General features: G+C 43.3%; 1 protein-coding gene across 1 annotated transcript; it reads right to left on the bottom strand.

Annotated features, from left to right (window-relative positions):
• Positions 1–831: 831 nt before the first annotated feature.
• LOC149854920 (acyl-coenzyme A synthetase ACSM3, mitochondrial-like) lies at positions 832–23,716 on the bottom strand. Its single transcript, XM_090023941.1, has 14 exons — positions 23,580–23,716; positions 21,907–22,171; positions 20,651–20,864; positions 19,292–19,499; positions 18,506–18,649; positions 15,925–16,081; positions 14,470–14,549; positions 13,694–13,817; positions 12,713–12,793; positions 12,453–12,554; positions 9,985–10,112; positions 7,512–7,611; positions 6,802–6,921; positions 832–2,434 (listed from the first exon to the last, which is right to left on the bottom strand). The coding sequence occupies exons 2-14, from the start codon at positions 22,099–22,101 to the stop codon at positions 2,348–2,350; spliced, it is 1,740 nt and encodes a 579-aa protein (XP_089880067.1). The 5' UTR covers positions 22,102–22,171; positions 23,580–23,716; the 3' UTR covers positions 832–2,347.
• Between the last annotated feature and the right edge of the window lie 497 nt (positions 23,717–24,213).

Here is a 24,213-nt window from a genome sequence, read left to right as displayed (position 1 = left end):
CACAATTACTTGGTTTTTTGATAAGCTCCTGTAGAGATGTTAACAAATCATCAAGGATAGATCATGCGCTTGAAGCTCCCCAATCTATCATTTTTGTTGCGTACATGAAATACAGCATCTGCAGATAGCCAGCAGGCCAGGCTGTTTGTACTTTATCTGGGGATTATGCGATGACCCAAAGGACTTATTAATAAAGAAGGACTTCTTTCCTTTCCAGATTTGGCATTGATAAAACCTTCTCACCCTCTCTTCTGTAACAAATGGAAGGATTAAAGAATCTAAAGTTCGGGAGTTTCTTCTTCACTGGGGGGAGGACGGGGTCTTCTTCTGAAGCCAGTATTAAAACTTCCATTGGCTTCAGTTATGTAGGAACAGGCCTCAGGATTTCCACTTACGTGATCTATACAGTCTTAGCAAGGGAAGAATAGAGCTTTGTACTCCACCTCTGGTAATTAAGTGCTTAGTTGTTGTAAGGCAACGTGATATACATTTCAAAGCCTGAGGGGGTGCAGGTGATGAGATACACCTGCAGAAAGCCTCTTGGCACAGGTCCTCCTGGGACTGCTGGTTGTTTGCCAGTTATTAGCTCAACAGCTTGACCATACAATACTTTTGCTGTTTTCCCAACTGGAGCAGTAACAGATGTGCTCCTGAGTGCCATATCATGGGCTTGGAGCACAACCAGGAATTCTGAGCTAAAATTCTCTGCTCCTACTTGCTGGCTTACAAATGCTTCTGTAGTTTTACTACATGCAACACACTTTCCCCACAATGCTCTGTTATTTCTCATGCCCCATTAAAACAACAATAAAACAACACGGGGGTCACCTCAACAGTGATAATCTCTGGGTTTATTGTGACAGCGTCCACCTGTCATAATGGGAATTGCACTGGGCAGAGCACTTTTGATTCTCATAAGTGGTAGCAGAGTAAAGGCAGCAAAATAAAATGCCCAAGAAGATGCCACGATTACATATAATACTCATCAGCTGCTGCATAACAACCTAGCTGTTCAGCAAGCATGCACACCCATGGACTTGATTCTAATAAGTGACAAAAAAACACCTTGTGCACAGAGTGTGAGTTCTGATTTTGATATCAATAAGCAAGATGCTCATAAGCAGTGGAAAATGCCTGTGGTACAATTCTTTCCGCATTTGGTTTGAGGGTGTTGATGCTAAGTATGTGGCTGATTCTATTAAGGGAGAGTCTAATAATTGGCAGACACTGTGTACACTATTGCACAACCCTAGCACCAGATAGGGTGGTCATCATAGAGGACGGTCCGGTTGTCCGCTGTCCTCTATTGATATGAAACCAGACGCCTTTCTGTCCTCTATTTATATCTTGAAGAGAAAGTGTCGGGTGTTGGGTTTCGTATCAATAGAGGGCAGAGGACTGCAAACAGAGAAGCAGAAAACCAGAATGTCTTCTATGATGGCCACCCTAGCACCAGAACATATCCCTATGGAGACAGGGCTGCTTCATGCTGCTCATTCACAAGGCTCATGCTGCTGCCCAGTCTGCAGCTGCTGATCACTAATGACCTCCAATCTGCTGTCTGGACCACTGCCCAGTTTGTCCACAGGACAGGCTGGACTTACACAGAGTGCAAGTACCAATGACTTAAAAGTGAACTATTTGTACTATGTCAGGAAAGCAGCCAGGCTGGATGCTGCAGAGAAGCATCTAACTACCGTGGGGAAGTAATAGGAAAGAGCTGATAGCATAGTTACAAGTGCTGGGACCATGCTCTTGCTGATGGCCAGCGAGGGCTCTGAGGGATATCATTGTTGAATGCTGCAGAAGAAAAATGAGCTATTACTTTTTTTTGACCTAAAGCAATCATATAGCCCAGGCAATCTCTTTTAATTATTTAAGCTAATAGGCACAAAAACGCTCAGAGAACACAAATTAGTAGTAATTATCTCTTCCCAGTGTAAGGTGGTGTTTTAAATAGCTAATTTGGGATTCTGACTATTAGAAACAATTAAAAAATATCTCCGCAAAACTATTTATTTGCAGGGAGAATGAATTCTCAGTGTGACATTCAGACATGGCACAGATGGAAAATCAACAAAGAGGAAAGACAAAGGAGGGTCTTGGGTCTAATGCCTCTCTCACACATCATTGACTTCAGCAAAGTTTCTCCGTTGAAAACGAAATGACAAAACAAACTGACTTTGTTTTATAATAGTGCCAACAAGGCATAATTTACCAAAGCACGTAACTGGTGGTGGCAAGTAGTATAGAGCTCCTATACAGTATATCACAAATAGCATACAGTTCCTTTCAGTGTCACCAGCAGGTCACCGGCCAAAGACATGATGCATGGATTCACTCAAAGTTAAATTTTCCCCCACTCTTTGTTCCTCAGTTGCTTCCTTTGGACTTTACCAGAGATTGTCTTTGGTAAATGCTCAACAAATTCCACCTTAAATAAATGCAAAAATAACAGAAAAAATTAGCTGAGATTTGAAGCTCCATTTCTGTGGACAAATAATCTGTTTAAATATTGACGCTTCCTTTATGGTAAATCATAAAATAATGAGTTACTTGTAAGAGAAATAGAACCAGTCAGTCGTCGATACAACTTTTTCAGGGCCCAGTCCTGCCTCTTTGAACTTAAGGGGATTTTTGCTGCTGACTTCAATGGGAGGAGCGGCTCTGTAATCTGGTGAGGTTTCTTTTCAGAACACCGCTTGAGACAGCACGAGCCAGAGAGCTGTGATGTCCTATTGTACACATTAGACTATGGCCCTGTTCCTGCAATATTTCCTTGTATTTTACGTCTATTTGGACTTCTTTGGCACTTCATGCCTTCAGCGGGAGTCAATAAGAGTTAAACAAAGGCCGACTGAGAATCTACCAAAGCTGTGACTACCCCTCAAACATCAAATGGCAAATCATGGCCCTGCAGTTGCAAACCATGAGCTTGATTCACTACTTGTTTTTTCAGTCCTCTGCTGGTCTAGCTGGTGACTGCAGTACAGGACTGGAGCAACGATGTGGCGAATCAGGCCCTATGTTCAGATTGAGAAGTCCCTGATGGTAAATGAAAGCAAACTGCTTTGGGCCAAATCTTCAACAGATCTGAATTAGCTATAGAAGCCAGCAGAGGTATGCCAAGATGAGAGTCAGTCCAAATGAAATGTAACCATAGGCAGACCTTTCCTAAGCAGTGGCTGGAATCCATTTCAGGATTACATTTTAAGATTGGTTTTAAATTGATTACTTTACAAAGACTAATTAGATTATATCAGAATCTTCTTACTCACACAGAATAGTTGGATTACATTAACAATCTGATTACTTCATACCACGGAAAGTAGCTGGATTAGGTTGCCAAAAAATGAATGGTTTATGTTAGAAATCTGAGCCCATTTAAAAAAGAATCAGACTTTGAAACTGCTCAAACTACAGTCTAAAAATGCAAACTTTTCTAAAAATGCAAACTTTTTCTGGTTACTATTTGAAATCTGATACTGTTTACAGTTATTTCTCCCCACAAAATGGATTATGTTTAAAAGCTCCAATGCATTTGCTTTCCTCTCAGGCTAGATTTCGGGATAGTCTCTCTAGTAAAAAAACCTGCAACTCAGCTAAAAATTGAAATGTAATTCAAAGGAGTCTGGACAGCACATTGTTAATGTTTGTGGCATATGATAATCATAAATACTGTTCTGAAAGTGAGAGGAACCAAGGAGAACACAAGTTCTCCTCCACTCATAAGACTTGCCTACACAGGGGTTATTCCAGACAAGCTCTTTTTGATAAACTATTTCTGATTAACTTGATACGTGAATGCTTTTATTGCAGAACTAGAATATCTTATTCTGAATTAATGTAATCCTCTTTGACTGACTCCTTTTTGGCTACAAGCACATGTCATATTTATCCAGGGATAAACTATTTTATCCTGCAACGCAGTACAACTGTGCAGGTGTCCATGTCCATTGTTTTGGGATAAAGCCTAAAAAGTTTCTTGGATAAGAAGTAGTAAAGGTTTATCCTGGAATATTGTGGATAAACAGTTATCCTGGATTGCATCATTGAATCAAAAGTAAAAGTAATGCTGCATTCAGCTGCTTACTAAGCCCTGATTTGATATATGTACAAGTCAATCCCAGGATATTTTTCTTCCAGGACAAACACAGACACAATTTATTCAGGGATAAAAGCAATATCTATTAGGCCTCTGAAAATATCACCTTAGGTACATGGATGGCTGATTTACATCCCAAAGCCTATTTATAAACTTGATCTGTGCAAATCCAGCATATATCAATAGTAATTAAGAGCTTGTATTCTCTTTGTGATGCTCTATTGTACACATTAGACTCATTGGCCTTGATGATGCTCAGCTGTTGAAAACAAGTACCGTTCTGCTGAATCCAGTGCAAATCACTAGCTGAGGACATGGCCTACCAGTTACAGTATTAGGCCACTCCATTATCCTAATCTTCTTTTCTCTGTTTGTTGAGGTATAAAACATTTCTAGAAATGATTTTAATGCACTTATAATTTGGATTTATATTTAATCTGTAAAATCACAGTATTCTGCTAAAAACAATCAGATTAAATTTACATTAATGTATACAACTTAATTAGGAGTTGAACTTCTATCACAAATTCAGTAACCATCACTCCTCCATCAGGCTCTCTCTTGAATACTCCAACACTAACATTTCCTTTTTACACAACATGATCAATATCCAGAATGGTAAAATTCAAACCATCACATATAAGAAACCCATGGACCAACATTCATATCTACATAGAACCAGCAATCACCCTAAACACAAGCTGTAATATACAGCCAAGCCCTCTGATAGCACTGAAGAGAATACCCGTGATGGTCACCTCACAAATCTCAAAGGGGCTTTCACGCAACAAGGACACTCCTCCAGAGAGCTAGATCTTATTTGTGAAACAGCAACTTGGATACCATGTGAAGAATTGTTGCAGTACAAAAGAAAATCCCCAGGAATCACACGCCGTTGGTTATGACATACCATTCTTCCCTGGAATATATACGGATAATCCTCAAGCAATTGCAACCCATACTAGAAGAAGATGCAATTCTTAAAGGGATTTCCAGAACCACCCATCTTAGCCTTTAAATAAGCACTGAATCTTGCCAACCTCAGAGATTCATAGATGTTAGGGGCTGGAAAGGATTTCACAAGATCATCATGTCCAGCTCCCCTGCACTAGGCAGGAAAGACAATTGGGGTTAGGTGACACCAGCAAGGTGACTGTCCAGTCTTCTCATCACCAGAAGCAAACTTCCTACGGCCCAAAGCACACTGAATGGATCCAGAACATGCTGGGACAAGAAATGTAAAACCTGCCAACACATCTCCACCACTCCCACAATAACTACACCCCACAACAGAACCATCACCATTCCTGGATCCTACACCTGCACCACCACAAATGTAATACAGGAGACCCTAGCTGTTCACAGGGCATATGTTCTTGAGATTCCCGTGAATGGTGAAATCCGCGAATAAGGCACTGCATTTATGAATACCATCTGCATTCATGAACGCAGTGTCCCTGGCAGCTGGGGGGTGGGGGCATAGCTGCGCTGGCGACGGTAGGAGCGCGGTGGTGGAGGGAGTGCGGTGGCAGCAATGGGAGCCTGGTGGTGGCAAGCACAGAGCTCCTGAGGAGCTCCTGTAAGTGCGTTTAAGATGTGAGTTCGGCATTCATGAATATTTGAAACTGCGAATGCTGAACCCATGAATAACGAGGGTTTCCTGTATATCTCATCCAGTGCACTAAATGCCCAGATAGAAAATACATAGGGGAAACGAAACTACTGCGTACCAGAATGACCACACACCGTAAATCTATCAAAGACAAGAATACCCAATTACCTGTGGATGCACAGTTTTCACAAGATAACCACTCTTTCTCCAGTCTCTCAGTTCTAATCCTCAAAGGGAATTTACAGAACACCTTTCATAGACAAGCCTATGAACTTCATAAATCTACTGAATACAAAAAATCATAGACTAAATAGGCATTGGATTTATGGCACATTACAACCTGCCTGCCATCTGATAACCCCAGGTAACTTGTCCACATTTTACCAGCTACATTTGATCTGAGCCTTCAAGAGTCCAAGAAACGATCTATCACCAGGTCAACATTCCCCCTCCCTCCCTCACTTTCTGTCTCACGCGTATTGCCTTCCACCCCTCTGATCCTCACTTCCAGGCTTCTATTCTACCCAGGACGATGCACAATTCACCGGTAGACTCTCCATATGCCTGAAGAAGGGTGCTTGTGCCCAAAAGCTTGCAAAGAACATTTTTTTCAACTATTTAGTTGGTCTAATAAAAGGTATTACATTTACCCAAAGAACCCTGTCTGCCTTAGGAGAAGAATGGAGTTCAGTTCCATCTCCCCTCCCCCAAGAGCAGTTCCCTCAAAATCTGAGAAGGATTTCCCTCTGTGGAGATAGCAGACTTGATCTTCACCGGGGGTAAATCAATGCAGTTCCATTAAGTTCCGCAGAGCAATGTTGATTTATGCCAGCTAAAAATCTAGTCACCTGATTCAAAATTACATTTAAAACTCAATTAGAAGCTAGTGGGGTAACAGGAGAGAAAGAGAATATAATTCTGTTTTTCCAAAAGATAACCAGGTTGTATTCTTGACTTCTAGTTTCGATCGGAGCATATTTAATTTCAGAAGGCAAGCTACCTCGTTTTTTTAATAAAAAAAATGAAAAATTTTGTTTTTTAGATCATGTAGTTACTTTTAGATTCAACACTAGGCAGTACTTGCCTTTCGTGGATACTTGTAGGGAGCAGTAACTTTTTTAACATGCTCTTGCAGCTCAAGAGTTAATTTTTCTGGATCGTGGGATGTATAATTAGGAGACAGAACAATAAAAGCCTTTACCACCTGCAAGACAGAATCAGATTTAAGAAGCAGCTAATATTCATTAACATTCACTATGTTTAAAATGTAATTTTCCATATTAATGTTTCTTCCAAGCCAGAAAGTGTGGGATTATTGGGCTAAGTCACATACACAGGTGTGAGGCATGTTTTTCAAAATGGGGGAAGGCCACTTTTGTAAAATATCCTATTAGAATCAATGAGTCAAAGTCTGCTATTTTATGCTGTGAAACTCACTGGGATTCACTAAAATCACTGTGGTTATCCAGTTCATTTAAGGACATTGTTAATGTACTTATTTGTAAAAAGCAGAAATAATAAAACCAGTCACTTTCCACAGTACTAAGGATCTGACACCCAAAGAACTTTACAGGCTTAGAACCTAACTCCATTTGAAGTCAAGGAAATAGGTGCCTGGCTTGCTTGGATGTTTTTGAAGATCCCACTAGATATCTCTCTGCATGCTTATGTGCCTAAACATCTCTGCAAGCCTGACCTATAGCGTTCCTAGGTTTCCTTGATGACTACAGTTTATTTCTAAATTAGCATACACACTAGATGTTTTTGGATAACCACTAATATCAATCTTCTTACCTCTCCTCTTATGGGATCCGGGCTGCTGACAACAGCTGATTCTGCCACTGCTGGGTGCTCCATCAGTGCATGTTCGACTTCAAATGGTCCAATACGGTACCTAGAAGAGTAAATAAGAGTGTGGTATTTACAACACAGGCAGGTGAAAAACATATAGTTTAGTTTTGTTGCCAAACCAGAAGATAGGGGGAAAAATTCAATTCCAGTTGCAACTCAGTAGATTTTTTTTTATTTTTGGGGGGAGGGAGGAGGGCAGACTTCGAGCATTTCATATGATCCAAAAAACAAAATATTTCATTTTTTATTGGATCAAATGCCATCTATTGTTTTCAGGCAATTTCACCCTTTTAAACTATTTTTCCTTTTTCTTAAACTGTGTTTAAATTGAAGCCTCCAGGGCAATGAAAAATGCCATTTGATAGTGAAGAATCAAAACTTCTAATTTCTTAAATGCCGACATAAAATGTTTACCTTGGCAAAGGTTGACTCAAAACACTTGTCCTTTCAAGTGATTATTTTCCTCATTTTTCCCACTTAAATTCATGAATTATTTGAATCCTCCTGATGCTGATTTTTTTTGATGAATTTACTGTTACCAGCCCTGGTTACTCATTATCAATGCATGACAACTTAGCTTTACCATTTACATTGCAGGGGCAGCCTATAATTTTAACAGAAGTATAGACCACCACCTACAGCTTCTCCCATGGCAGAGATGACGGCATTTACCTGGTATTCCTGTGGTTTTTCTGAGCCCAAAATTATCTGGAACTGCTCAAACCTTTGGATCCAGCAAGGTCAACCGCCTGCGGTCCCCCAGTCCAGTGGTTCTCAGCCTCTTTTGTACCAGGACCCATTTGTAAACACCGATGGCCAGTCCTGACCCAGTGCCCTTCATTCCTGACCCACTGCCTGCCACCCCCAGGCTGCAGTCCTCCAATGTATGGGGCAGGAGGGGTATGTGTGGGGCATGGTGGGCGTGTGGGAGGCATGGGGGGCCCTAAGCCGTCTGCAAGGGAAAACCCACCATTTCCCATAATTTTCTCCTTTAAAGGAGAATACATTTTTAAAGTTTGTTCACAATTTTTTCATATGTTCTTGTGAACATAGGCAGAGGGAGAAAAAAATATTTTGGGAGGCTGAGCATGTGCCTCCCGCAGCATGTAAGTCTGTGGGGGAAGGGGTGCTGGGAGGGGAAAGGGCCATGGGGTGGGAGCAGATTGAGGCTCCAGTGGTGCGGGAGGAAGCGGGGCACAGGCAGGGGCTGGCGTGAATGCGGTCCTGGCTGGGCCGGGTCATGGGACAATTGGAACCTGGGCGGCTCCTGATGCTGTGCACATCCCGGTGGAGGCCCAGGGGTCACATCCCCCTTGATCTGTGCACGGGGCAAAGGCACCTGCCACTGCACGCTGGGCTTTGCTCCTTGCTGCCTCTGCTGCTGCCTCGAGAGCTGCACCATGACAAGTGCGTCCCACCACTGGGCAGGCAGGAAGTGTGGCACAGCCCAGCATCAGCATGCACATGGCATAGCGCAGCTGTCAAGGCAGCAGCAGCAGCAGCAGCAGCAGTGGCAGCAGCAGCAGCAGCAGCAGCAGCAGCAGCAGCTTGGAGCAAAGCCCAGTGTGCAGCGGCAGCTGCCTCTGCCCTGCACACAGATTGGAAGGGCACGTGTCTTCTGGGCCTCTGCCAGGGTGCCTGCAGTGGCAGGAGCCCCGCAGTACCCCTGGACGAGCCACCCAGGCTTGTACTGTCCCACCACCTGCCCCAGCAGGGGTCCCATTCACCCCAGCCCCTGCCCCTACCCCGCTCCCTCCCTCACTGCTGGGGCCTCAATCTGTCCCCTCCCAGCCCCTTCCCTTTCACAGAATAGATTGATATTTGCCTGTGGTGCTTTGCAGCCAGTGATCCACAACCAGGGCTATGGTCCTCCCTTCCCCTGCTGCAGCTGCCCAGAGCCTGTGGCCAGGTTCCTGCTGATCTGCATTTGGCTGAGCCCCCTTAGCCCTGGCCTTCTGCCACCTATGTTTGTGACTCTCTTTTGGGTTGAGAGCCACAGGTTGAGGAACACTGCCCTAGTCAACTTCTGTAGCAAAGCTGTCTCTGTTACGGCCTTCAGCCTGCCTCCTCCTTGCTGTACTACACACAGTCTCTCCTTGGCTCTGTGCGCACTCTGGCAATTAGGGGCTTCTCTTTCTCTTTTTTCTTCCTGGATAGAGGGATCAGTCCCACTGCTGACACCATGTGGTACGAGGGAGACAGACACATGCAGTCACAGTGTCAGTTGTAATCTTGCTACTTTTCACCAACTGCCCAACCTTATTACAAGCCCCTTAATACAGCCTGTCTAGTGGGTGTGGAGGACCACGATTTTGTGATGACTCCACTCAGGACAGCTTAGCGTTACTATTTACATAGCATAGCAGAGGTGGCCCATAATTTTAACAGAAATATGCAAATCCCATAAGATGCTTACCCAGAAGACAGGATGATATCATCAGCTCTTCCAACAAACCAGATGTAGCCATCTTCATCCTTAAAGCCCCTGTCCCCAGTGATATAGAAATCCCCACGCTCTGTGGCAGCAGTTTTCTCTGGATCACCCTGATGATATCAAAGCGATATCTTTCAAATGGCAATAAACCTTTAGATTGCAACCAGATGTTGCTGAAGTCAATGGAAGAACCCATGAGGCACTTCAGTGGTGGATAGAAAAGGCCCTCAGTACAGTATAATTTGAAGCTGCTGCTTTACCAGAGAAGGGCCCTCCTAGGATGCAGTCAGGAAAGATTTTGTGAGGACTCATTCACCTCTTGGGTGTTTTACACTTTTTAAAAGTTGTTCTATCTGTTCTTATTCTGACCCTTTTCAAGTCTAGTACAATCTGCCTCGTGAATGCATCCTTCTTTTTCTGATCTCTGTTGCCTCTGCCTGTGCAAATGATTGACCTTGAACTGCAAACGTGCTTGCACTCACTCCTAGCATGTGTCCAAGATGGGAACTGTGAACCAGAGTGATTTTGTCTTTGCCATCTGCCCACAGCAGCCTTTTGCAAGCTCCTTTTTTTGCTCCAGCTGGGCACCCACAGGCCTTTCTAGGCTGCTGTTTATAGTTTATTCCATTTCAGGCCTGGCTCTTTCAGAAAGGTTACATGAGGCAAGTCAGGAGAGGGATGTCTCATAGACAAAAACACCAGCTTCTCACATCCCAAGCTATATCTTTGTACACTTCCTACGCTTTTTCTCAGCTTCAGCAGGTGCAAATATGGCGTGTATATTTTTGTGGACACACCTACTGTCTGCTCCTTTGAAAAGCTATCGTGTAAATCAACCTACTTGGATAGCATATTGAGCAAATCAAATTGGAAGATTGGGGCAGATGCGAAGATGGAGAGAGAGACCTATTTGCTTCATGAAAGCTTCCAAATTTAATGGTATTATGTACCATTAAAAGTACTTAACTATGGACTGGAGTCAGTGTTACTGGGTGCATCTATATAAGACATTTACTGCAGAACAGACTAATTAGCTGCACAGTAAACATTGTGCATCTACAGGTGCACCCCAGTTAGGCTGGAGTAAACTAATTTACTCCACAGCAGGATAGGATTTGTAAATACAAGTGCTATTCCTCTGCAGAGTAAAAAACTCCACAGCAGTGCATGTGTAGACACTGCCCTGCAGTGTCCACTCTAAGCTGTGTGGCGTGCATGGCCATGTAGGCGCACCTGGCAGTGCAGCATGAGTGTACCTGCATGACTGTGCTTGTCACACAACTTAGAGGGAGCGCTGCTTCCCTGGCTGGCTGGGGCATGAGGATGTTTCAGTGCAGGAGCTGCCTGCCGGCTAACTTCACATTGAAGCACCCTTGTGCCCCAGCCGGCCCCACTGTAGCACTAAACTGGGGCGAGCAGCCCCGGGCTGGTAGGCTGACCCCTGGGGCTCCCGGCCAGCTGGTGCTGCTCTGATCTGGCTCAATGTGCCATGAGCCCAGGTGCATATGCAAATGTGCACCCAGGAGCAATAAACTCCAACAAATTATTGCAACAAATTAATATGCACATGTAGACAATGCTTGCTGACACCTGTTTTAGCTAGTGCCCCCCGATCCCTCAGCCCGTATAACTTCAATCGAATGTATAACCTTCCTTAAGGTATCTCAGGGATGAAGAAAGCCTTACTCCTATGGAGCCCTTTGAGTTGAGGCTGCAGGAAGGATACGTTGGATCAATGCATCCCTGGTCAGAACATCAGCATAGGGTTCTGCCTGTGCTTTTAGTTGCTCCTTCCTAACTTGGGGGGAATGGCAGATTTATTGCAGCTAAATTGGTTCTGGGATCTAAACTAGGTTACTTAATGACTTTTGATGCTTTCTGGCATCTCTTCTCCCATGGGTATACTTTTTATTGCAGGCTGCAGCAGAAAGCTTGTGGCATGAGATATTTTCCATGGAAGGACTAAGACTGGAAGGGACCTCCTGGGTCATTGCCCCAGACCCCTACAATTACAGACACGCATGTCATAAATTCCTTCATATCTGCTTCAAACTTTATTCTAAAAGTAGCTGTTTTTTTGGCTTTACTAGTCCTATGTTTCAAAACCTCTTTACTGTAATAGTTGAAGATCTTCTCTTAGCTTCCAGCCTACACTTACTGATCACCAGTTTATACCCAGTTGTTCTTGGGCTAAACTTAGATAAAAGGGCTCTTATCTCTTTCTGGTATGTATGCCTTGATATATTTATAGATAGCAATAATCTGTCTGTCAGTGAACCCACCTCCTTTATTCTCTTTCCTGTAGTGGTCTCTCTGTTCCCCTGATTGTCCTGGTTGCCCTTCTATGCACTTATTCCAGTTTGAAATATAGACCCTTATACACATATAACTTTAAAAGTGATCAAAGTATTTAAGATGTCGCCTTAGCACATGATAAATAGGATGCTCACCACATATCTAGAGAAAAGACAAAACGGCCTTGTAGGTTTGATTCTGAGAGCAATGTCTCCTTCTTCCCCAGGAGGTAGAGTGTTGCAGTTTTCATCTATTATCTAGAATGAACAAAAACCTTTCCTGGATGATTCTGTGTCATTCTGTTAAGATGAGCTGTTTCTGCATGACATTTTGGAAATAATCTAGATCTGTATGACAACTTTATCTAGTTTCAGATTGGAAGTGTTAAGAAGTGTTTCTCAATTGATGAAGATACCTGAACATCATAAGGTGCAACTGGCTTTCCTATAGCGCCAGGTTTAATTTTCATCTCTCTGCTACTGCAACATACCAGGACCTGTAAAATACAATGGTGGTGGCGTGAGCAATGAGAGCACCCAGTGTGTAATTAAGCTTCTTTACTCGTGATGCTTTTGCATTAATTCAATTGTGTGTGATTTTTATCACCATGGGCCTGCTCTTCTGTTGGGGTAAATCAGTGTGTTGCAAAGTCAAAGGAATTGCACTGACATTCATCAGCTGAGGAGCTGGCTCAGTGGAATGGATCCCAGTTAAAGCCATTGATTGACTCTGATTTACACTTTGCATGAGTTTAGCTCCATTGGCTTCAAAGATGCTTTTTAGCAGGGCAACAAAAGAATGTCCTCCATGGCTGATCTTTACATTTGGCTACATTATAATCTCTACATAGGACTGATGAGGCCACAAGCTTGGAATCAGGGGGTTTGGATCTCTCTTCATTCACACCAGAGAAAACCCTGAAGTGACTTCTCTGATGTGCACGCGTGTGCGCGCACGCGCGCGCGCGTGTGTGTGGGGGGGCAGAGTAAAAAAGCACGAGCGAGTTCAGAACTAGGCCCGTGGAACCGCCATCCAACTGACCTGAGAGAGAGGTAGGATTTTTCCCACAGAAAACTGGCTGGGGCTTAATTCAAATTTAAGGCTAAATGATTCAGATTTGGGCACCTAAATCCATGCGTTGATTCCCAAATAAACAGTTCCCCATTTGCAGAGATGCTGAGTATCCTTAGCTCCAAATGAAGTCATTTTGAAAAGCAGGAGCTCAGCACCTCTGAAAAACAGGCCACCTCTGAATAGAAGTGCCTAAATATAAAGTTATTCAGGCATGCGAGGTATCTCCATTTTAAAATCTGGAAAAATCCAGGTACCTACCACAGGGTTTGTCAATTGGGAGTAACATTAGGTTTGTTTTGTATGTGAACAAGTGTGAACATACTGTTTCAGTCTGGCCATATCCTTCATAGATGTCCAGTCCTGTTTTGCTTTTCCACTGCTTCATCACTTCAGGGTTGTTTGGCTCCCCCGCACTCATGCAGTGCTCCAGGCTCATGAATCTATAGCTTAGGAAGTATTTAAAAATAGTATTAGAATCACTAGAATTCGTTACTGAAAAATAGGAGTGGAGTTTGAGTCTGGACTTATTGCAACTGTAACAGATCAAGCGTTTAATGGGTCTCAACTAGGGCTGTGCGAAGATTTGGGTGGTGATTTGATTCGGAGGAGATCTGGCCTGATTTGGTGGCTGAATCTCTGAATCAAAATCAAATTAAGGGACCAATTTAAAGGTTTGAATTTATTCAAAGTTCTCCGAATCTTTGGAAAGATTGGGAGAGCTTTGATGATTTGGGCAGTCCCTGGTGGCTGCAGCAGGGAGCTACAGCTGACTCTGAGCTGGTAAGTACTAGGGGCGGGAGTGGGGGCTGGGGGAGGGGACCCTGGGGGGGGGACCCCAAATCGAATCGGGACAATGATCTGAATCGCCAAACTGAATCACTGTCTCCTGAATTGGCCAAATCCGAAGCGAATACTAGTTGCTTCGCACAGGCCTAGTTTCATCTACAATTCCATCCTTTGAAACGGTCCCATTTGGTCCTTCGAAAAGGTCAGGAGGAGCACAGTACAATACTGCACAGCACTGCAATAACGAGAAATCTAATGCAATGATTCAGCTAGAGCATGGCTGAGCTGGAATGGTTAGCAAACCCGAAATACCTTGTCAAGTCCTGCTGTATCAGCATGCGGTAGAGAGTTGGTGTGCCACACAAAGTGGTTATAGGAAATCTTGACAGAGTCTAAGGGCAAAAGCAAAGAAGAGTTACTTACCCCTTAACATCTGAGGACAGAGGTCATCTTTTTGTTATGTCTAGACAGTGCCTTGTGTAGCAGGTCCCTATTTTATGACCAGGGCCTACACTCTGGCACAATAATGCCATATTTACTCAAATCTAAGACAAGGCTTTTTTCCTAAAGCATGGGGGGAAAGCCCCTTGTCTTAGATTTGCATACAAGGGAGGAGAGGGGGAGTGGCTGCCATGGCTCTCAGTGGTCCTGAGCTTGGGTTGAGGCCAGAGTGAGATCCCCAGCAGCTTCCTGCCCCCCAACTCTGCTTGCCCTCTGCACTTCTGCCCCACTCCACCCCCTTCCCTCTCTTACTGTCAGGTGCAGCTCAGGTCTGGCTTGGGTTAGATTCCCTCCTGGGTATGGAACACATGGAGATTCCTTCCCCTGCCTGGCCAGTCAGCAGTGCAGACACTTCTGCATGGCTGGGCAAGGGATGAGTTTCCTCCTGTTGTGCTCTGGGAGGGAAAAGAGTTCAGCAGCATTTGACAGTAAGTTGGGGACCAGGGTGGACGAGGGAGAAGGCAGAGGCAGAGACTGGGGAGTCGAGGAAGGAAGAGGTAGTAGGAGGGGGAGCAGAGCCCAGGGAGAGTGAGAGGGAGGGAAGGGGAAGAGGCTGTGGGGAGCTAGAGGTGGAGGGTGCAGGTGGCAGGGGGAGCAGGAAGGCTCCAGGAGGAAGAAGTGGGGGGAGGGGGGGACAAGGGAGCCACCTGATTTCCCCAGCTACTGCAGTGTGGGAGGGGGCAAACTCAAGAAACACCCAATACTTAGATTCTATACCTGGAAAATTATCACAACTTTTCTATATATATAATCTAATTATTGGGGGGGGGGTCATCTTAAATTTGAGTACATATGGCAAATAAATGAATGAATAATAAAACAACATCATTAAAGAAGGGAAGATGCAGGGTAGAATGATGACAATGATTGGTTTTATGTGGCAAATGAGAGCTCCCTGACTGTTTCCCCCATCTCTTATAATTATTTAAGCAAATTCTATCCTATAGAGACAATAAAAAAGAATTACGTTTAGCATATATATGGCGCTATTTACTCAGATCATGCGAAAGAGGGCAAAGTGTCATTAGTCTATTATACAGAGGGCAAAACTCTGGTGAAGTGACTTGCAGAAGATTGCATATCGGGTCACTAGCAGAGCTGGTACTAGAACTCAGGTCTGGTGATTGCAAGTCTACTGCCCTTTCAGCAAGACAATACTGCCACCCATTCAGTGATATGTAAAGATTTTATTCTATTCTACATATTACTAACTGCTTTGCATAGGTTAGTTTTGATTAAAAACACATTATGGTAGTTGATTCTTACGTTCAAGATAGTTTTTGCTTGAAACTGCAGCATGCCATGTGCAAAGACACAGGATCCCTGAATCCATGGGGAAAAGAAAGAGGTATAGGCAAATTTTGCCCAACCTGTATCAGACACACCCCATATTACACTGGAGGGACTTGAACACAGCCAAAGCCTGGTAATAATGAGAGAAAAAAACTCAATGAAAAGCATCTCGTAGTAAAGCAAAGTAAGTTCACAAGTCCAATTAAAAGGGGCTGATCAAATAATTTAATGCACATTAATGTAATACTCTTTTTCTATTTATAATAGAGCTGTGTCCATCATTAATTGTTTACTGAGTAACTTATACTAACGTTTTGCAGCCTGTGGTAGATTTGCTATCTATTCTAATGATCTACTCACATTTTTAATATTTGTGTTATGGGATGTGACCTAAATCACATGGTTTTGTTTTTGCTTGTTCACTGGAGGACAAATACGGTATTTACTGGATTCGGAGATTTCCATTCAACGTGGGGAAAAAAAGGCCCCTTGTCTTAGATTTGAGTATGGGGGGACAGTGTCTGGGCTGCAGCTCTGACCCTAAGCCTGGAGTTGGAGTCAGAGCTGTAGGTGATGCACCCACCACCTGCCCCCACAGCCTCTGCTTCCTTGTCATTGCCCCTTGCCCCCCACACCAACATTTATCTTCTCTTTGCAGCTCCAGTTTCGGCTGAGGTCTTGCTTTGACCCAGGGTAGGGAGCAGAGATGACCGTGGCAGGGCAAGTCAGCCTGTGTGGGGCTAGGATGTGGCAGTGGCGGCAGTGTGGGGGAACAGGGGGTGGCGAGCAGCCAGACTTGAAGCTGCCCCAGCTCTGTGGTGCCCCGCAAAGCGTGGGGCCTGGGGCAGTTGTCCTGATTTGCCTCCCCCAGGGACGGCCATGGTAGGGAGCATGGAGCACAAAGCACATGTTGCTTCCAGCCCCAGCCTGGCCATGCAGCAGTGTGTTCTGTGCTCCCTGCCTGAGACCAGGGCAGAGTCCCAGCTAGAGCCAGAGCTGGAGGGGGAAGGTAAGTGACTGTGGGGGGAGGAGAGGTGGTAGCAGGGAAGCAACAGCTGAGTGGGCAGGTGGCAGAGGGTAGGCAGCTGCCAGGGGGTGTAGGCACCATGGGGAGTAGCAGGTGAGAGGAGGGCAAGTGGCAGAGGGGGAAGGTGGGTGATGGACAGGTGGCAGGGGGAGCAAGTATCAAGGGCCAGGTGGCAGGAGGTCCAGGTATCATGAGGACAGACATGGGATATACAGGCACCAAAGTGGGGGATAAGCATCAGGGATGGGTAGACAGCAAGGGGCAGGGGTCAGGCCACTTGACTGTCTTGGTATCTGCCCCCTCCCCCCCCCACCCCACCTGCCACTAGGCCTGTGTAAAGTGGCTAGTATTTGCTTTGGATTCAGGGGACAGTGATTCAATTCCATGATTTGAATCACCATTCCGAATTTCCAAATCACCCAGACCCATCCTGCGCCTGCTCTCCCAGCCTGGCACTGACTACCCCGCCTGGCCCATCTCCCAGCAGTTGGGGGAAAAAAAGCAGGTGCTGCTGGGTGTAGGGCAATCCCTGCTGCCCCCCACTGCCCCACATTGCATGGGGGGCTCTGCATAGTGGGGTGGGAGGAGGAGAACAAACTTAAGATGACCTTCCAATATTTAGATTCTGTGGGCAAAATCCAAATCCAAAAGTACGACTCTTTAAAAATCATTTTCTATGGCTAGAATCTAATTAGTGGGCGGGGGGTCTTGTTAAATTCAGTCATCTTGGATTTGAGTAAATACGGTAATTCAAGTTTTAAACAGGAGAAAGAGTAATAACTAAAGACTCAGAAAACTAAGGATAACCAGGGTTGGTAACAAACATTGAATGAAACACTTTTCTATTTGGAAAAAGTTTTGTCTTAATAGAAACCATCTAATAGAAGACTCTAACTTCTAAACAGAATTACATTCTAATAGGATTTACCTGAGCATTCTACATAGGTATTTTCTGTAAAAAAAGATCTATTTTGGCAGAATTTTCCATTAGGAAACACGAGTGTTATGATTTAGAAATCCCATGATGCACCAAAGCATCTCAGACCCCTTGAGAGGCTGTTGTGAATCACAAGAGGTTGAGTCTATCCAAGGAGTAGAGCCCAAAGGGACGATGGGGAATGTAAGGGCCCCAGAGCCGCAGCTTCCATGTGGCCTCAAGCTAGCATAGGCATTAGGAAAGATTCATGTTGACTTGATGGCACCCAGCTTGATTTGGGAATCTCGAAATATTTTTTTTCAACTGAAGTTGTCAAAATGAAACATATAGATATTTCCAAACTGAAATTTTGCAAAACTTCATTCCACAAGAACTTTATTTCTCTTAACTTTCCATTCTATTTCAAGATAAACACAAACATGACGATACTAGACTTTCACGAGGGAAAGAAATGCTATTGTTTTATCAGCTCTACAAATAACCCATATCTGGTATGCATTTTTAAATAAATAATAATTTATTCAGTGCCTTGCACACATTCATTTTGTGTCTAGGGCTTACAAGACCAAAAAAGACTTAGAAGTAGTTACCTTCCAACTCCTGTCAGTCCAATACCAAAACTGCTGCAGGAATGTTCTACCATTTTGGGGTAGCCAGTAGTTCCGCCAGTAAAGTAGATAATCATAGGTTCATGATGCTTTGTTTTAACAGGGGTATGATCCCCAGGAGCAGCTCTTCAAAATAAAGAAGACCAGATGTTCATCTGAGAGTGGCTAAAATTGTTCAAGAAGGGAAGCATCAATCCTTCACTCTGTGGTGCAGGCATTCCTTCTTTGTCTCTTCCCAAATTAAGTTGCCTATTGTCTTACTCTTACAGGCTAGTGACAACTAAGATTTCCGGCCTTGGAAACACACAAAACTCCCTTTATGATAGGTGGGCCTGCAACATGGCTGACTGAAATTAGTGGAAAACACCAGTTGGTTTGCGTAGGCCCTGGGTGTGTATCTAAATGGAGAATTCAGGTCATCGTCTTACTTTCAGATGAATTGTGCTGTGTTGGAATCACCACTGTTCCTTCCTCACTTTCTGCCTATTTAAAGCTGCATCATTTTTAAACACTTCTCTCCCAACCTCATGAATGTTTTATTCTTGTATTTAATTTCATCCAGAGTGGCTGAATTGTCAGGAAAGAGCTGGTTCCAAAGAACATCTGCATGCCATGAGGCAAGTGGACTCTGAAAGTGCTTCTGCACAAGATCTTTGCCAATCATTCTCCATAATATGGAAAATCCTGATATAACGTATCACTAAGGAGGGGGAGGTCCAGCTGATATATAACATCTGAATCTGCATGTGGATTATTGGCATTGCTCACCTGAATAGGTCATTGAAGTTGAGCCACCCATCCCTGTTGCCTTCAGAGACTATTACCTTGGTTTTCAGAAACTGGCACTTGGACACAACTGAGTCCACTGCAGGTGCCAACATATCATTGGTAATGATGCATTTTGCCTCAGAAGACTGAAGTCTATATAAGATGTCATTAGCTCTTAGTTGGGTTGTTGCTGGAATAAATACAATTCCTGGAGGTGCAACAAATGGACATTTACAATTAGCTGGACATCTAAAAAATGTGGCCCAGATTCTATCCAGTGAAAGTCCAGTGACTTCAACAGGGTGTTGCCAATCGACATTAGCTGGAATTGGCCTTTCAGACTTCCACCCTTCTCTGCTATATCACAGTCTTTAAGAATCAACCCATATGCCACAGCTTCTTCAAGTCTATTACTAGGGTACCTTCTCCCCTTAATTAAAGGGAAGTTAAATCAGTCTAACATGAAGCATCATTCTGAAACATAAATCCCAACGCACACCTTCACCCTAGACTCTTCCCTTTTTACCTTTGCAAAAAATCTCCTGGTACGCTGGTTTGTTGTTGCCACCACTAAGGTGACCCTTCCTGTATGACAACCCCTCCCATGGCCCCATGCAACTTGTATGTCATTTAACTGGTCTGTGCCTCAACTTCCTCCTATGTGGGATGGACTTCACCTGTTTCTGCTCACCTGGACCAAACCTGGTAATAAGACAGTAATGTCATTTTGGAGGTACCCCCATCACTGTTCTTGAGACCTCTCTATCTGGTGGGCTTGAAAATGCAAGGGGTGAGGGGTAGGGTCTTCTTGAGAATAGCCAGAGATAAAGTATAGCTGTATCTAGATAGGATTCAGATGATCTAGGTCCAATTCAGATCTCTGCTATCCTCCTATGTGATCTTGGGCAGGTATAGATTCTCAAAGGGATTTAGAGAGTGGTTTATCAATGGCCCCAGGAGTTGCAGTATGTAACTCAAAGATGCACTGGTACCAGGTGACGTTCACAGCCCAACGTTGGGTGCAGGTTCCCTGAACAAGACATGGGGAGGGTTATGTATCTAAGGATAGGATTGACCAAAGCCAGCATGCTGAGCAGAGAACTAAGCTAGCCAATAAAAAAGGCTCAGAGGGGAAGTGTCAAGTTCTGTCTATGTCTAGGGGGTGTCTTAGCACACAGCGTGCAAAGCTAAATATTCGCATAAGTCTTTGAAGTCTCAAGGTAATAGACTGCAATCTCCTCACACTACCACATATTGTGCACTGTTTCATTTCATGAGGCCATAAACTTGTCTGGATCCCTGATGTTATTCTTGCAATACAGATAATGAAGTCAGCTCTTTATTACTAAATATACTGACCGGTTCTTATACAGCCCACAGTTATCAACCACCATTCTGGTATCCGGGGCAAAATCACCATAAGTCGATCTCCCCTTTTCAGACCACATGCAGCAGAGAGTACAGTGGCTGCTTTCCTGGACAGGAGTCCCAGCTCCTCGAAGCTCCACTTTACCTCATCTCCTTTCCCACCTACCCACCATAGGGCTGGGTTGGAGGAAGATCTTCTGCCATCCTGGTGAACACAGGACATGAAGTAAAGCTCTAAATACTGCAACACGTAAAAGCAGTACAAATACACATGCGCTTAGCTTAAAACCCAGGAGCAGTCTCATTAATACACTGTGCCAAGTTGTGCATAGTGATACCTTGTTGCCCTAGGAAATGTGCAGCTTCATGCCAGCTTGTATGGCAGGGTTCTGTCTCTGTATCATTATACTACAGATCACAGTCCTGTCTATGGGGAAAGATCAGTGGAACACATAAGTACCGTAACTGCTTTCTTTAAGCATAGCCTAGAACATATGATAAAGATAATGGGTTGGAGGATTATAATTTTACTACAATAGTGCTTGGAGCTTCATTACTTGGCACAGCTATGGAGTGAGCCCAGACTTCTCTTATTACTAAACACAAATTGATCAACATGTAAAACATTTGTTTCAGATGCTGAAAATGTAATGAAGAATATAATTATTCTTTGAGCCACTGACCAGTATGACCAATATGAATAGATGAAGACGTAGAGAGGGCCTGATCATAAGATCCCTATGATAAGACCATTGAAGTCTGTAGGATTAGGTTCAGTAAGAGTACAAATAAGTTGCTAACCACAAATTCCATGCTGTTATTCTCACTTTTATCTAAAAATGGCTCTCATTCATTCATTCATTCATTTATTTTAACTCTTTGCTATTAAACATTTTCAAACCTGTATATGAAGAGCTATACACAAACACACACACATATATACAGAAGGATATACATGCACACATTAATAGCTATTTAGAAGTATGTGGTTGTGTGTATATCTGTAGTTATAGCTATGTACATAAACTCATACACACATCATTGGTTGGCACCTTATGGCAGCAAATGCTCTTAATGTCTTGATTACTCACTGAAATTCTTGAAACTACAAATAAGTAAATCAGTAATTATGGAAGTATCAACCCTAATGGAAAATGATCATATTTTAGCTCAGTATCTCTGAGATGATATACACAGGAGACAAAAAGGAAAGCATCTCTCAGAACAGAGGAGACAAAGTGGCTTACCTTTTCTAGTTGGGTCCACTTATCTAGAACATCATGTGCGAAGTTAAAGTACTCTGGCATTTTGTAGACATCCGGGAGTTCAGGATCTGAGACATTTATAGGGGCACATCTCCTACCGTGTTTGCTGAAGAGTCTGCAGGATGCCTTGGGCATCCAAACAAACTTAAAATTTGGGAACTTAAGTAAAAGCCTCATGGCACAAAAATATGTCTTTTCATTAAGTGAGATAGACAATTCAATAGATATTCTTTGTAAGGCCTTTCACCTGAAATGACATTAGTTAAACATTACACTGAATGTTGGGGAGATAAAGAAATATGAATAGACCTAGGTATAAAAAGCAGGTATAAATTCTATGTTCACATCCTGATCCTTGCTTAACTTGAGCTTATAATAAAAGTAGGAGCAGAACTGGCCTCAACATCTAAGCTACTTATCACCAGGGATCCTGGTTTTGTCTGATTTAAAACAAATCCCCAATTTTTGTTTTTAAAAAAGTAGCCCAAAATCCACATTTTTCCATGATTAAAATGAAACACCACTACATATAGCTCTCTATATTAGTGGTGTTTCATTTTAATGATGGAAAAATGTGGAATTTAGGTTACTTTTTTAAACTGAAAATTGGGGATTTTTTAAAATCAGAGAAAACCAGGATCCTTGCTTATCACACAATCAAATCTGACCCTGGAAAACAGCCTGGCCCAGCAGGCTGGATGAGCCAGTGGAGAACCCTTTATCACTGTTCCATATTCAAGGGTGGGTTTTGCTCTGTGATATCTGTGCCTTTCCTATGTGAATACAATGGTGGATGCATTTGTATAAGGAAGGGCTGATTCAAAGGGCCAGCAATGCAGCTGCTCCTGAGCATCAGTGCTCAGAGAGATCTTACAGAACAGGGCACCAGAGTGCAGAGAAGTGAGTATCCCTAAACCTTTTCCTGTAGACTAGAACTGTACCAAGTTCCTTCTTCTCCAGGCAATGTTCTTAACATCTGGACAGGCAGGGGCAAGATTTGTCCAGAAAATGTACAAATTGTTATAGCAAACAAGCATGTGAAACAAACCCTCTTGCTTACTCAGGGGATTCAGTTTTAAAAAGCATGCCATTGTATACAACATGATGCTCGACTTTCCTCTGCAGTCAGAACTGGCTGTGAGAGAAGGAGCTTAGATGCTGAGCTCAGTTCTGCGCCTCGTTTTTGTATGGACTCTAATGAGACAGGATCAGGACATAAACCTGGATTTTCTATCTGGTTTAAACCCCTCTCCTTGCCTTATATTCAAACAGTCCCTTATCTGAAGGTTATTCTCTCTCTCTTCATCCAGGAGTACAGAGAATCAATCAAAGAACTTGTGTTCTGCTCCTGCCAAAAGAAATTCAACCCCAGTTTAAATCTGGAACCAGAGTTTACATGTGAGTTCTACGCTGGACAAACCAGCTTTTTTCTGAACTGTAGCTTCTCTAACTGACCCTTGCAATAATGAGACCCACCTCTTACAGATTATTTTTCATAGATTTCCCATTCAGTAAGATGGAATTGCCATTTGAAAAAAAAAATGCATTGAAATGATTTAGGCTCCAGTATGAGGTATTAGTACAGTAACCTGTTTTAATGTCTCACAGTTACCCTTAGTAATTTTAAAAATCTTATAAAGAAATAGTAAACTCACCTAATGGCTCCTCCAGTTTTGGTCTGACTTTATTCTAAGTAGAATTGGCAGGTCACTCGTCACATTCCCCTGGCTGGATAGTAATGTGCAATGGAAAAGGGAAAGTCATTAGAAGAGCCACTTGCAGACTTACAGGACCAAATACAAACTTAAACTATAAGAATGAAGGATTTCAGTATGTACAAGTAAATATTAACTTCTCAGCTGAAAGGTACATCCATTTTACATGCCAGAATACAGTTTGTTATAACTACTGTTTTAAATAGGTAAGCCAACACTTTTAGCAGTGGTTCTAAAGGAGATAATAATTTTTTTTCCAAATATTTTGTGCTTCCCAACTTATGTGAGTGTCAAACCCTGAGAATTACTCTTGGTAACACTGGTAGGATTAAGCGTGGACTTTTGAGGTTTGGTCTGATGGTAGAGATTCTATGAGCCAAACCTAAAGTGGCTTTGGCTTCATTGACCTCAAGTAGGTTGTATTATTGGAGCATGTTATTCTGTATGATTGCCTATTTCTACTTCTAAATGGTTTTCACACAGTACAAAAGCTAAGCCTTAATCCTATGGATTCCATATTACAAACATTACACCAAAGATGTTCTTTGTGCACACTAATACTCCTCTATAAATG

Source organism: Crocodylus siamensis, chromosome 12 (assembly GCF_052110815.1).
Source record: "Crocodylus siamensis isolate JL-2025a chromosome 12, ASM5211081v1, whole genome shotgun sequence".
Classification (NCBI taxonomy): domain Eukaryota; kingdom Metazoa; phylum Chordata; order Crocodylia; family Crocodylidae; genus Crocodylus; species Crocodylus siamensis.
Note: the sequence above shows the minus strand (reverse complement) of the source record. Positions and strands in the feature narration are given on the sequence as shown.

Bases quoted from the DNA above. Each gene is read 5' to 3' on its own strand.
- LOC149854920 (XM_090023941.1), bottom strand. From the start codon at position 22,101: ATGAGGCTTTTACTTAAGTTCCCAAATTTTAAGTTTGTTTGGATGCCC. The intron at 18,650-19,291 runs GTGAGCAATGCC...TTTATTTTGAAG, and splicing joins AACTTCAATGACCTATTCAG to AGCTGCTCCTGGGGATCATA. The intron at 12,794-13,693 runs GTATGTTCACAC...TGTATTTTACAG, and splicing joins GATATGGCCAGACTGAAACA to GTCCTGGTATGTTGCAGTAG.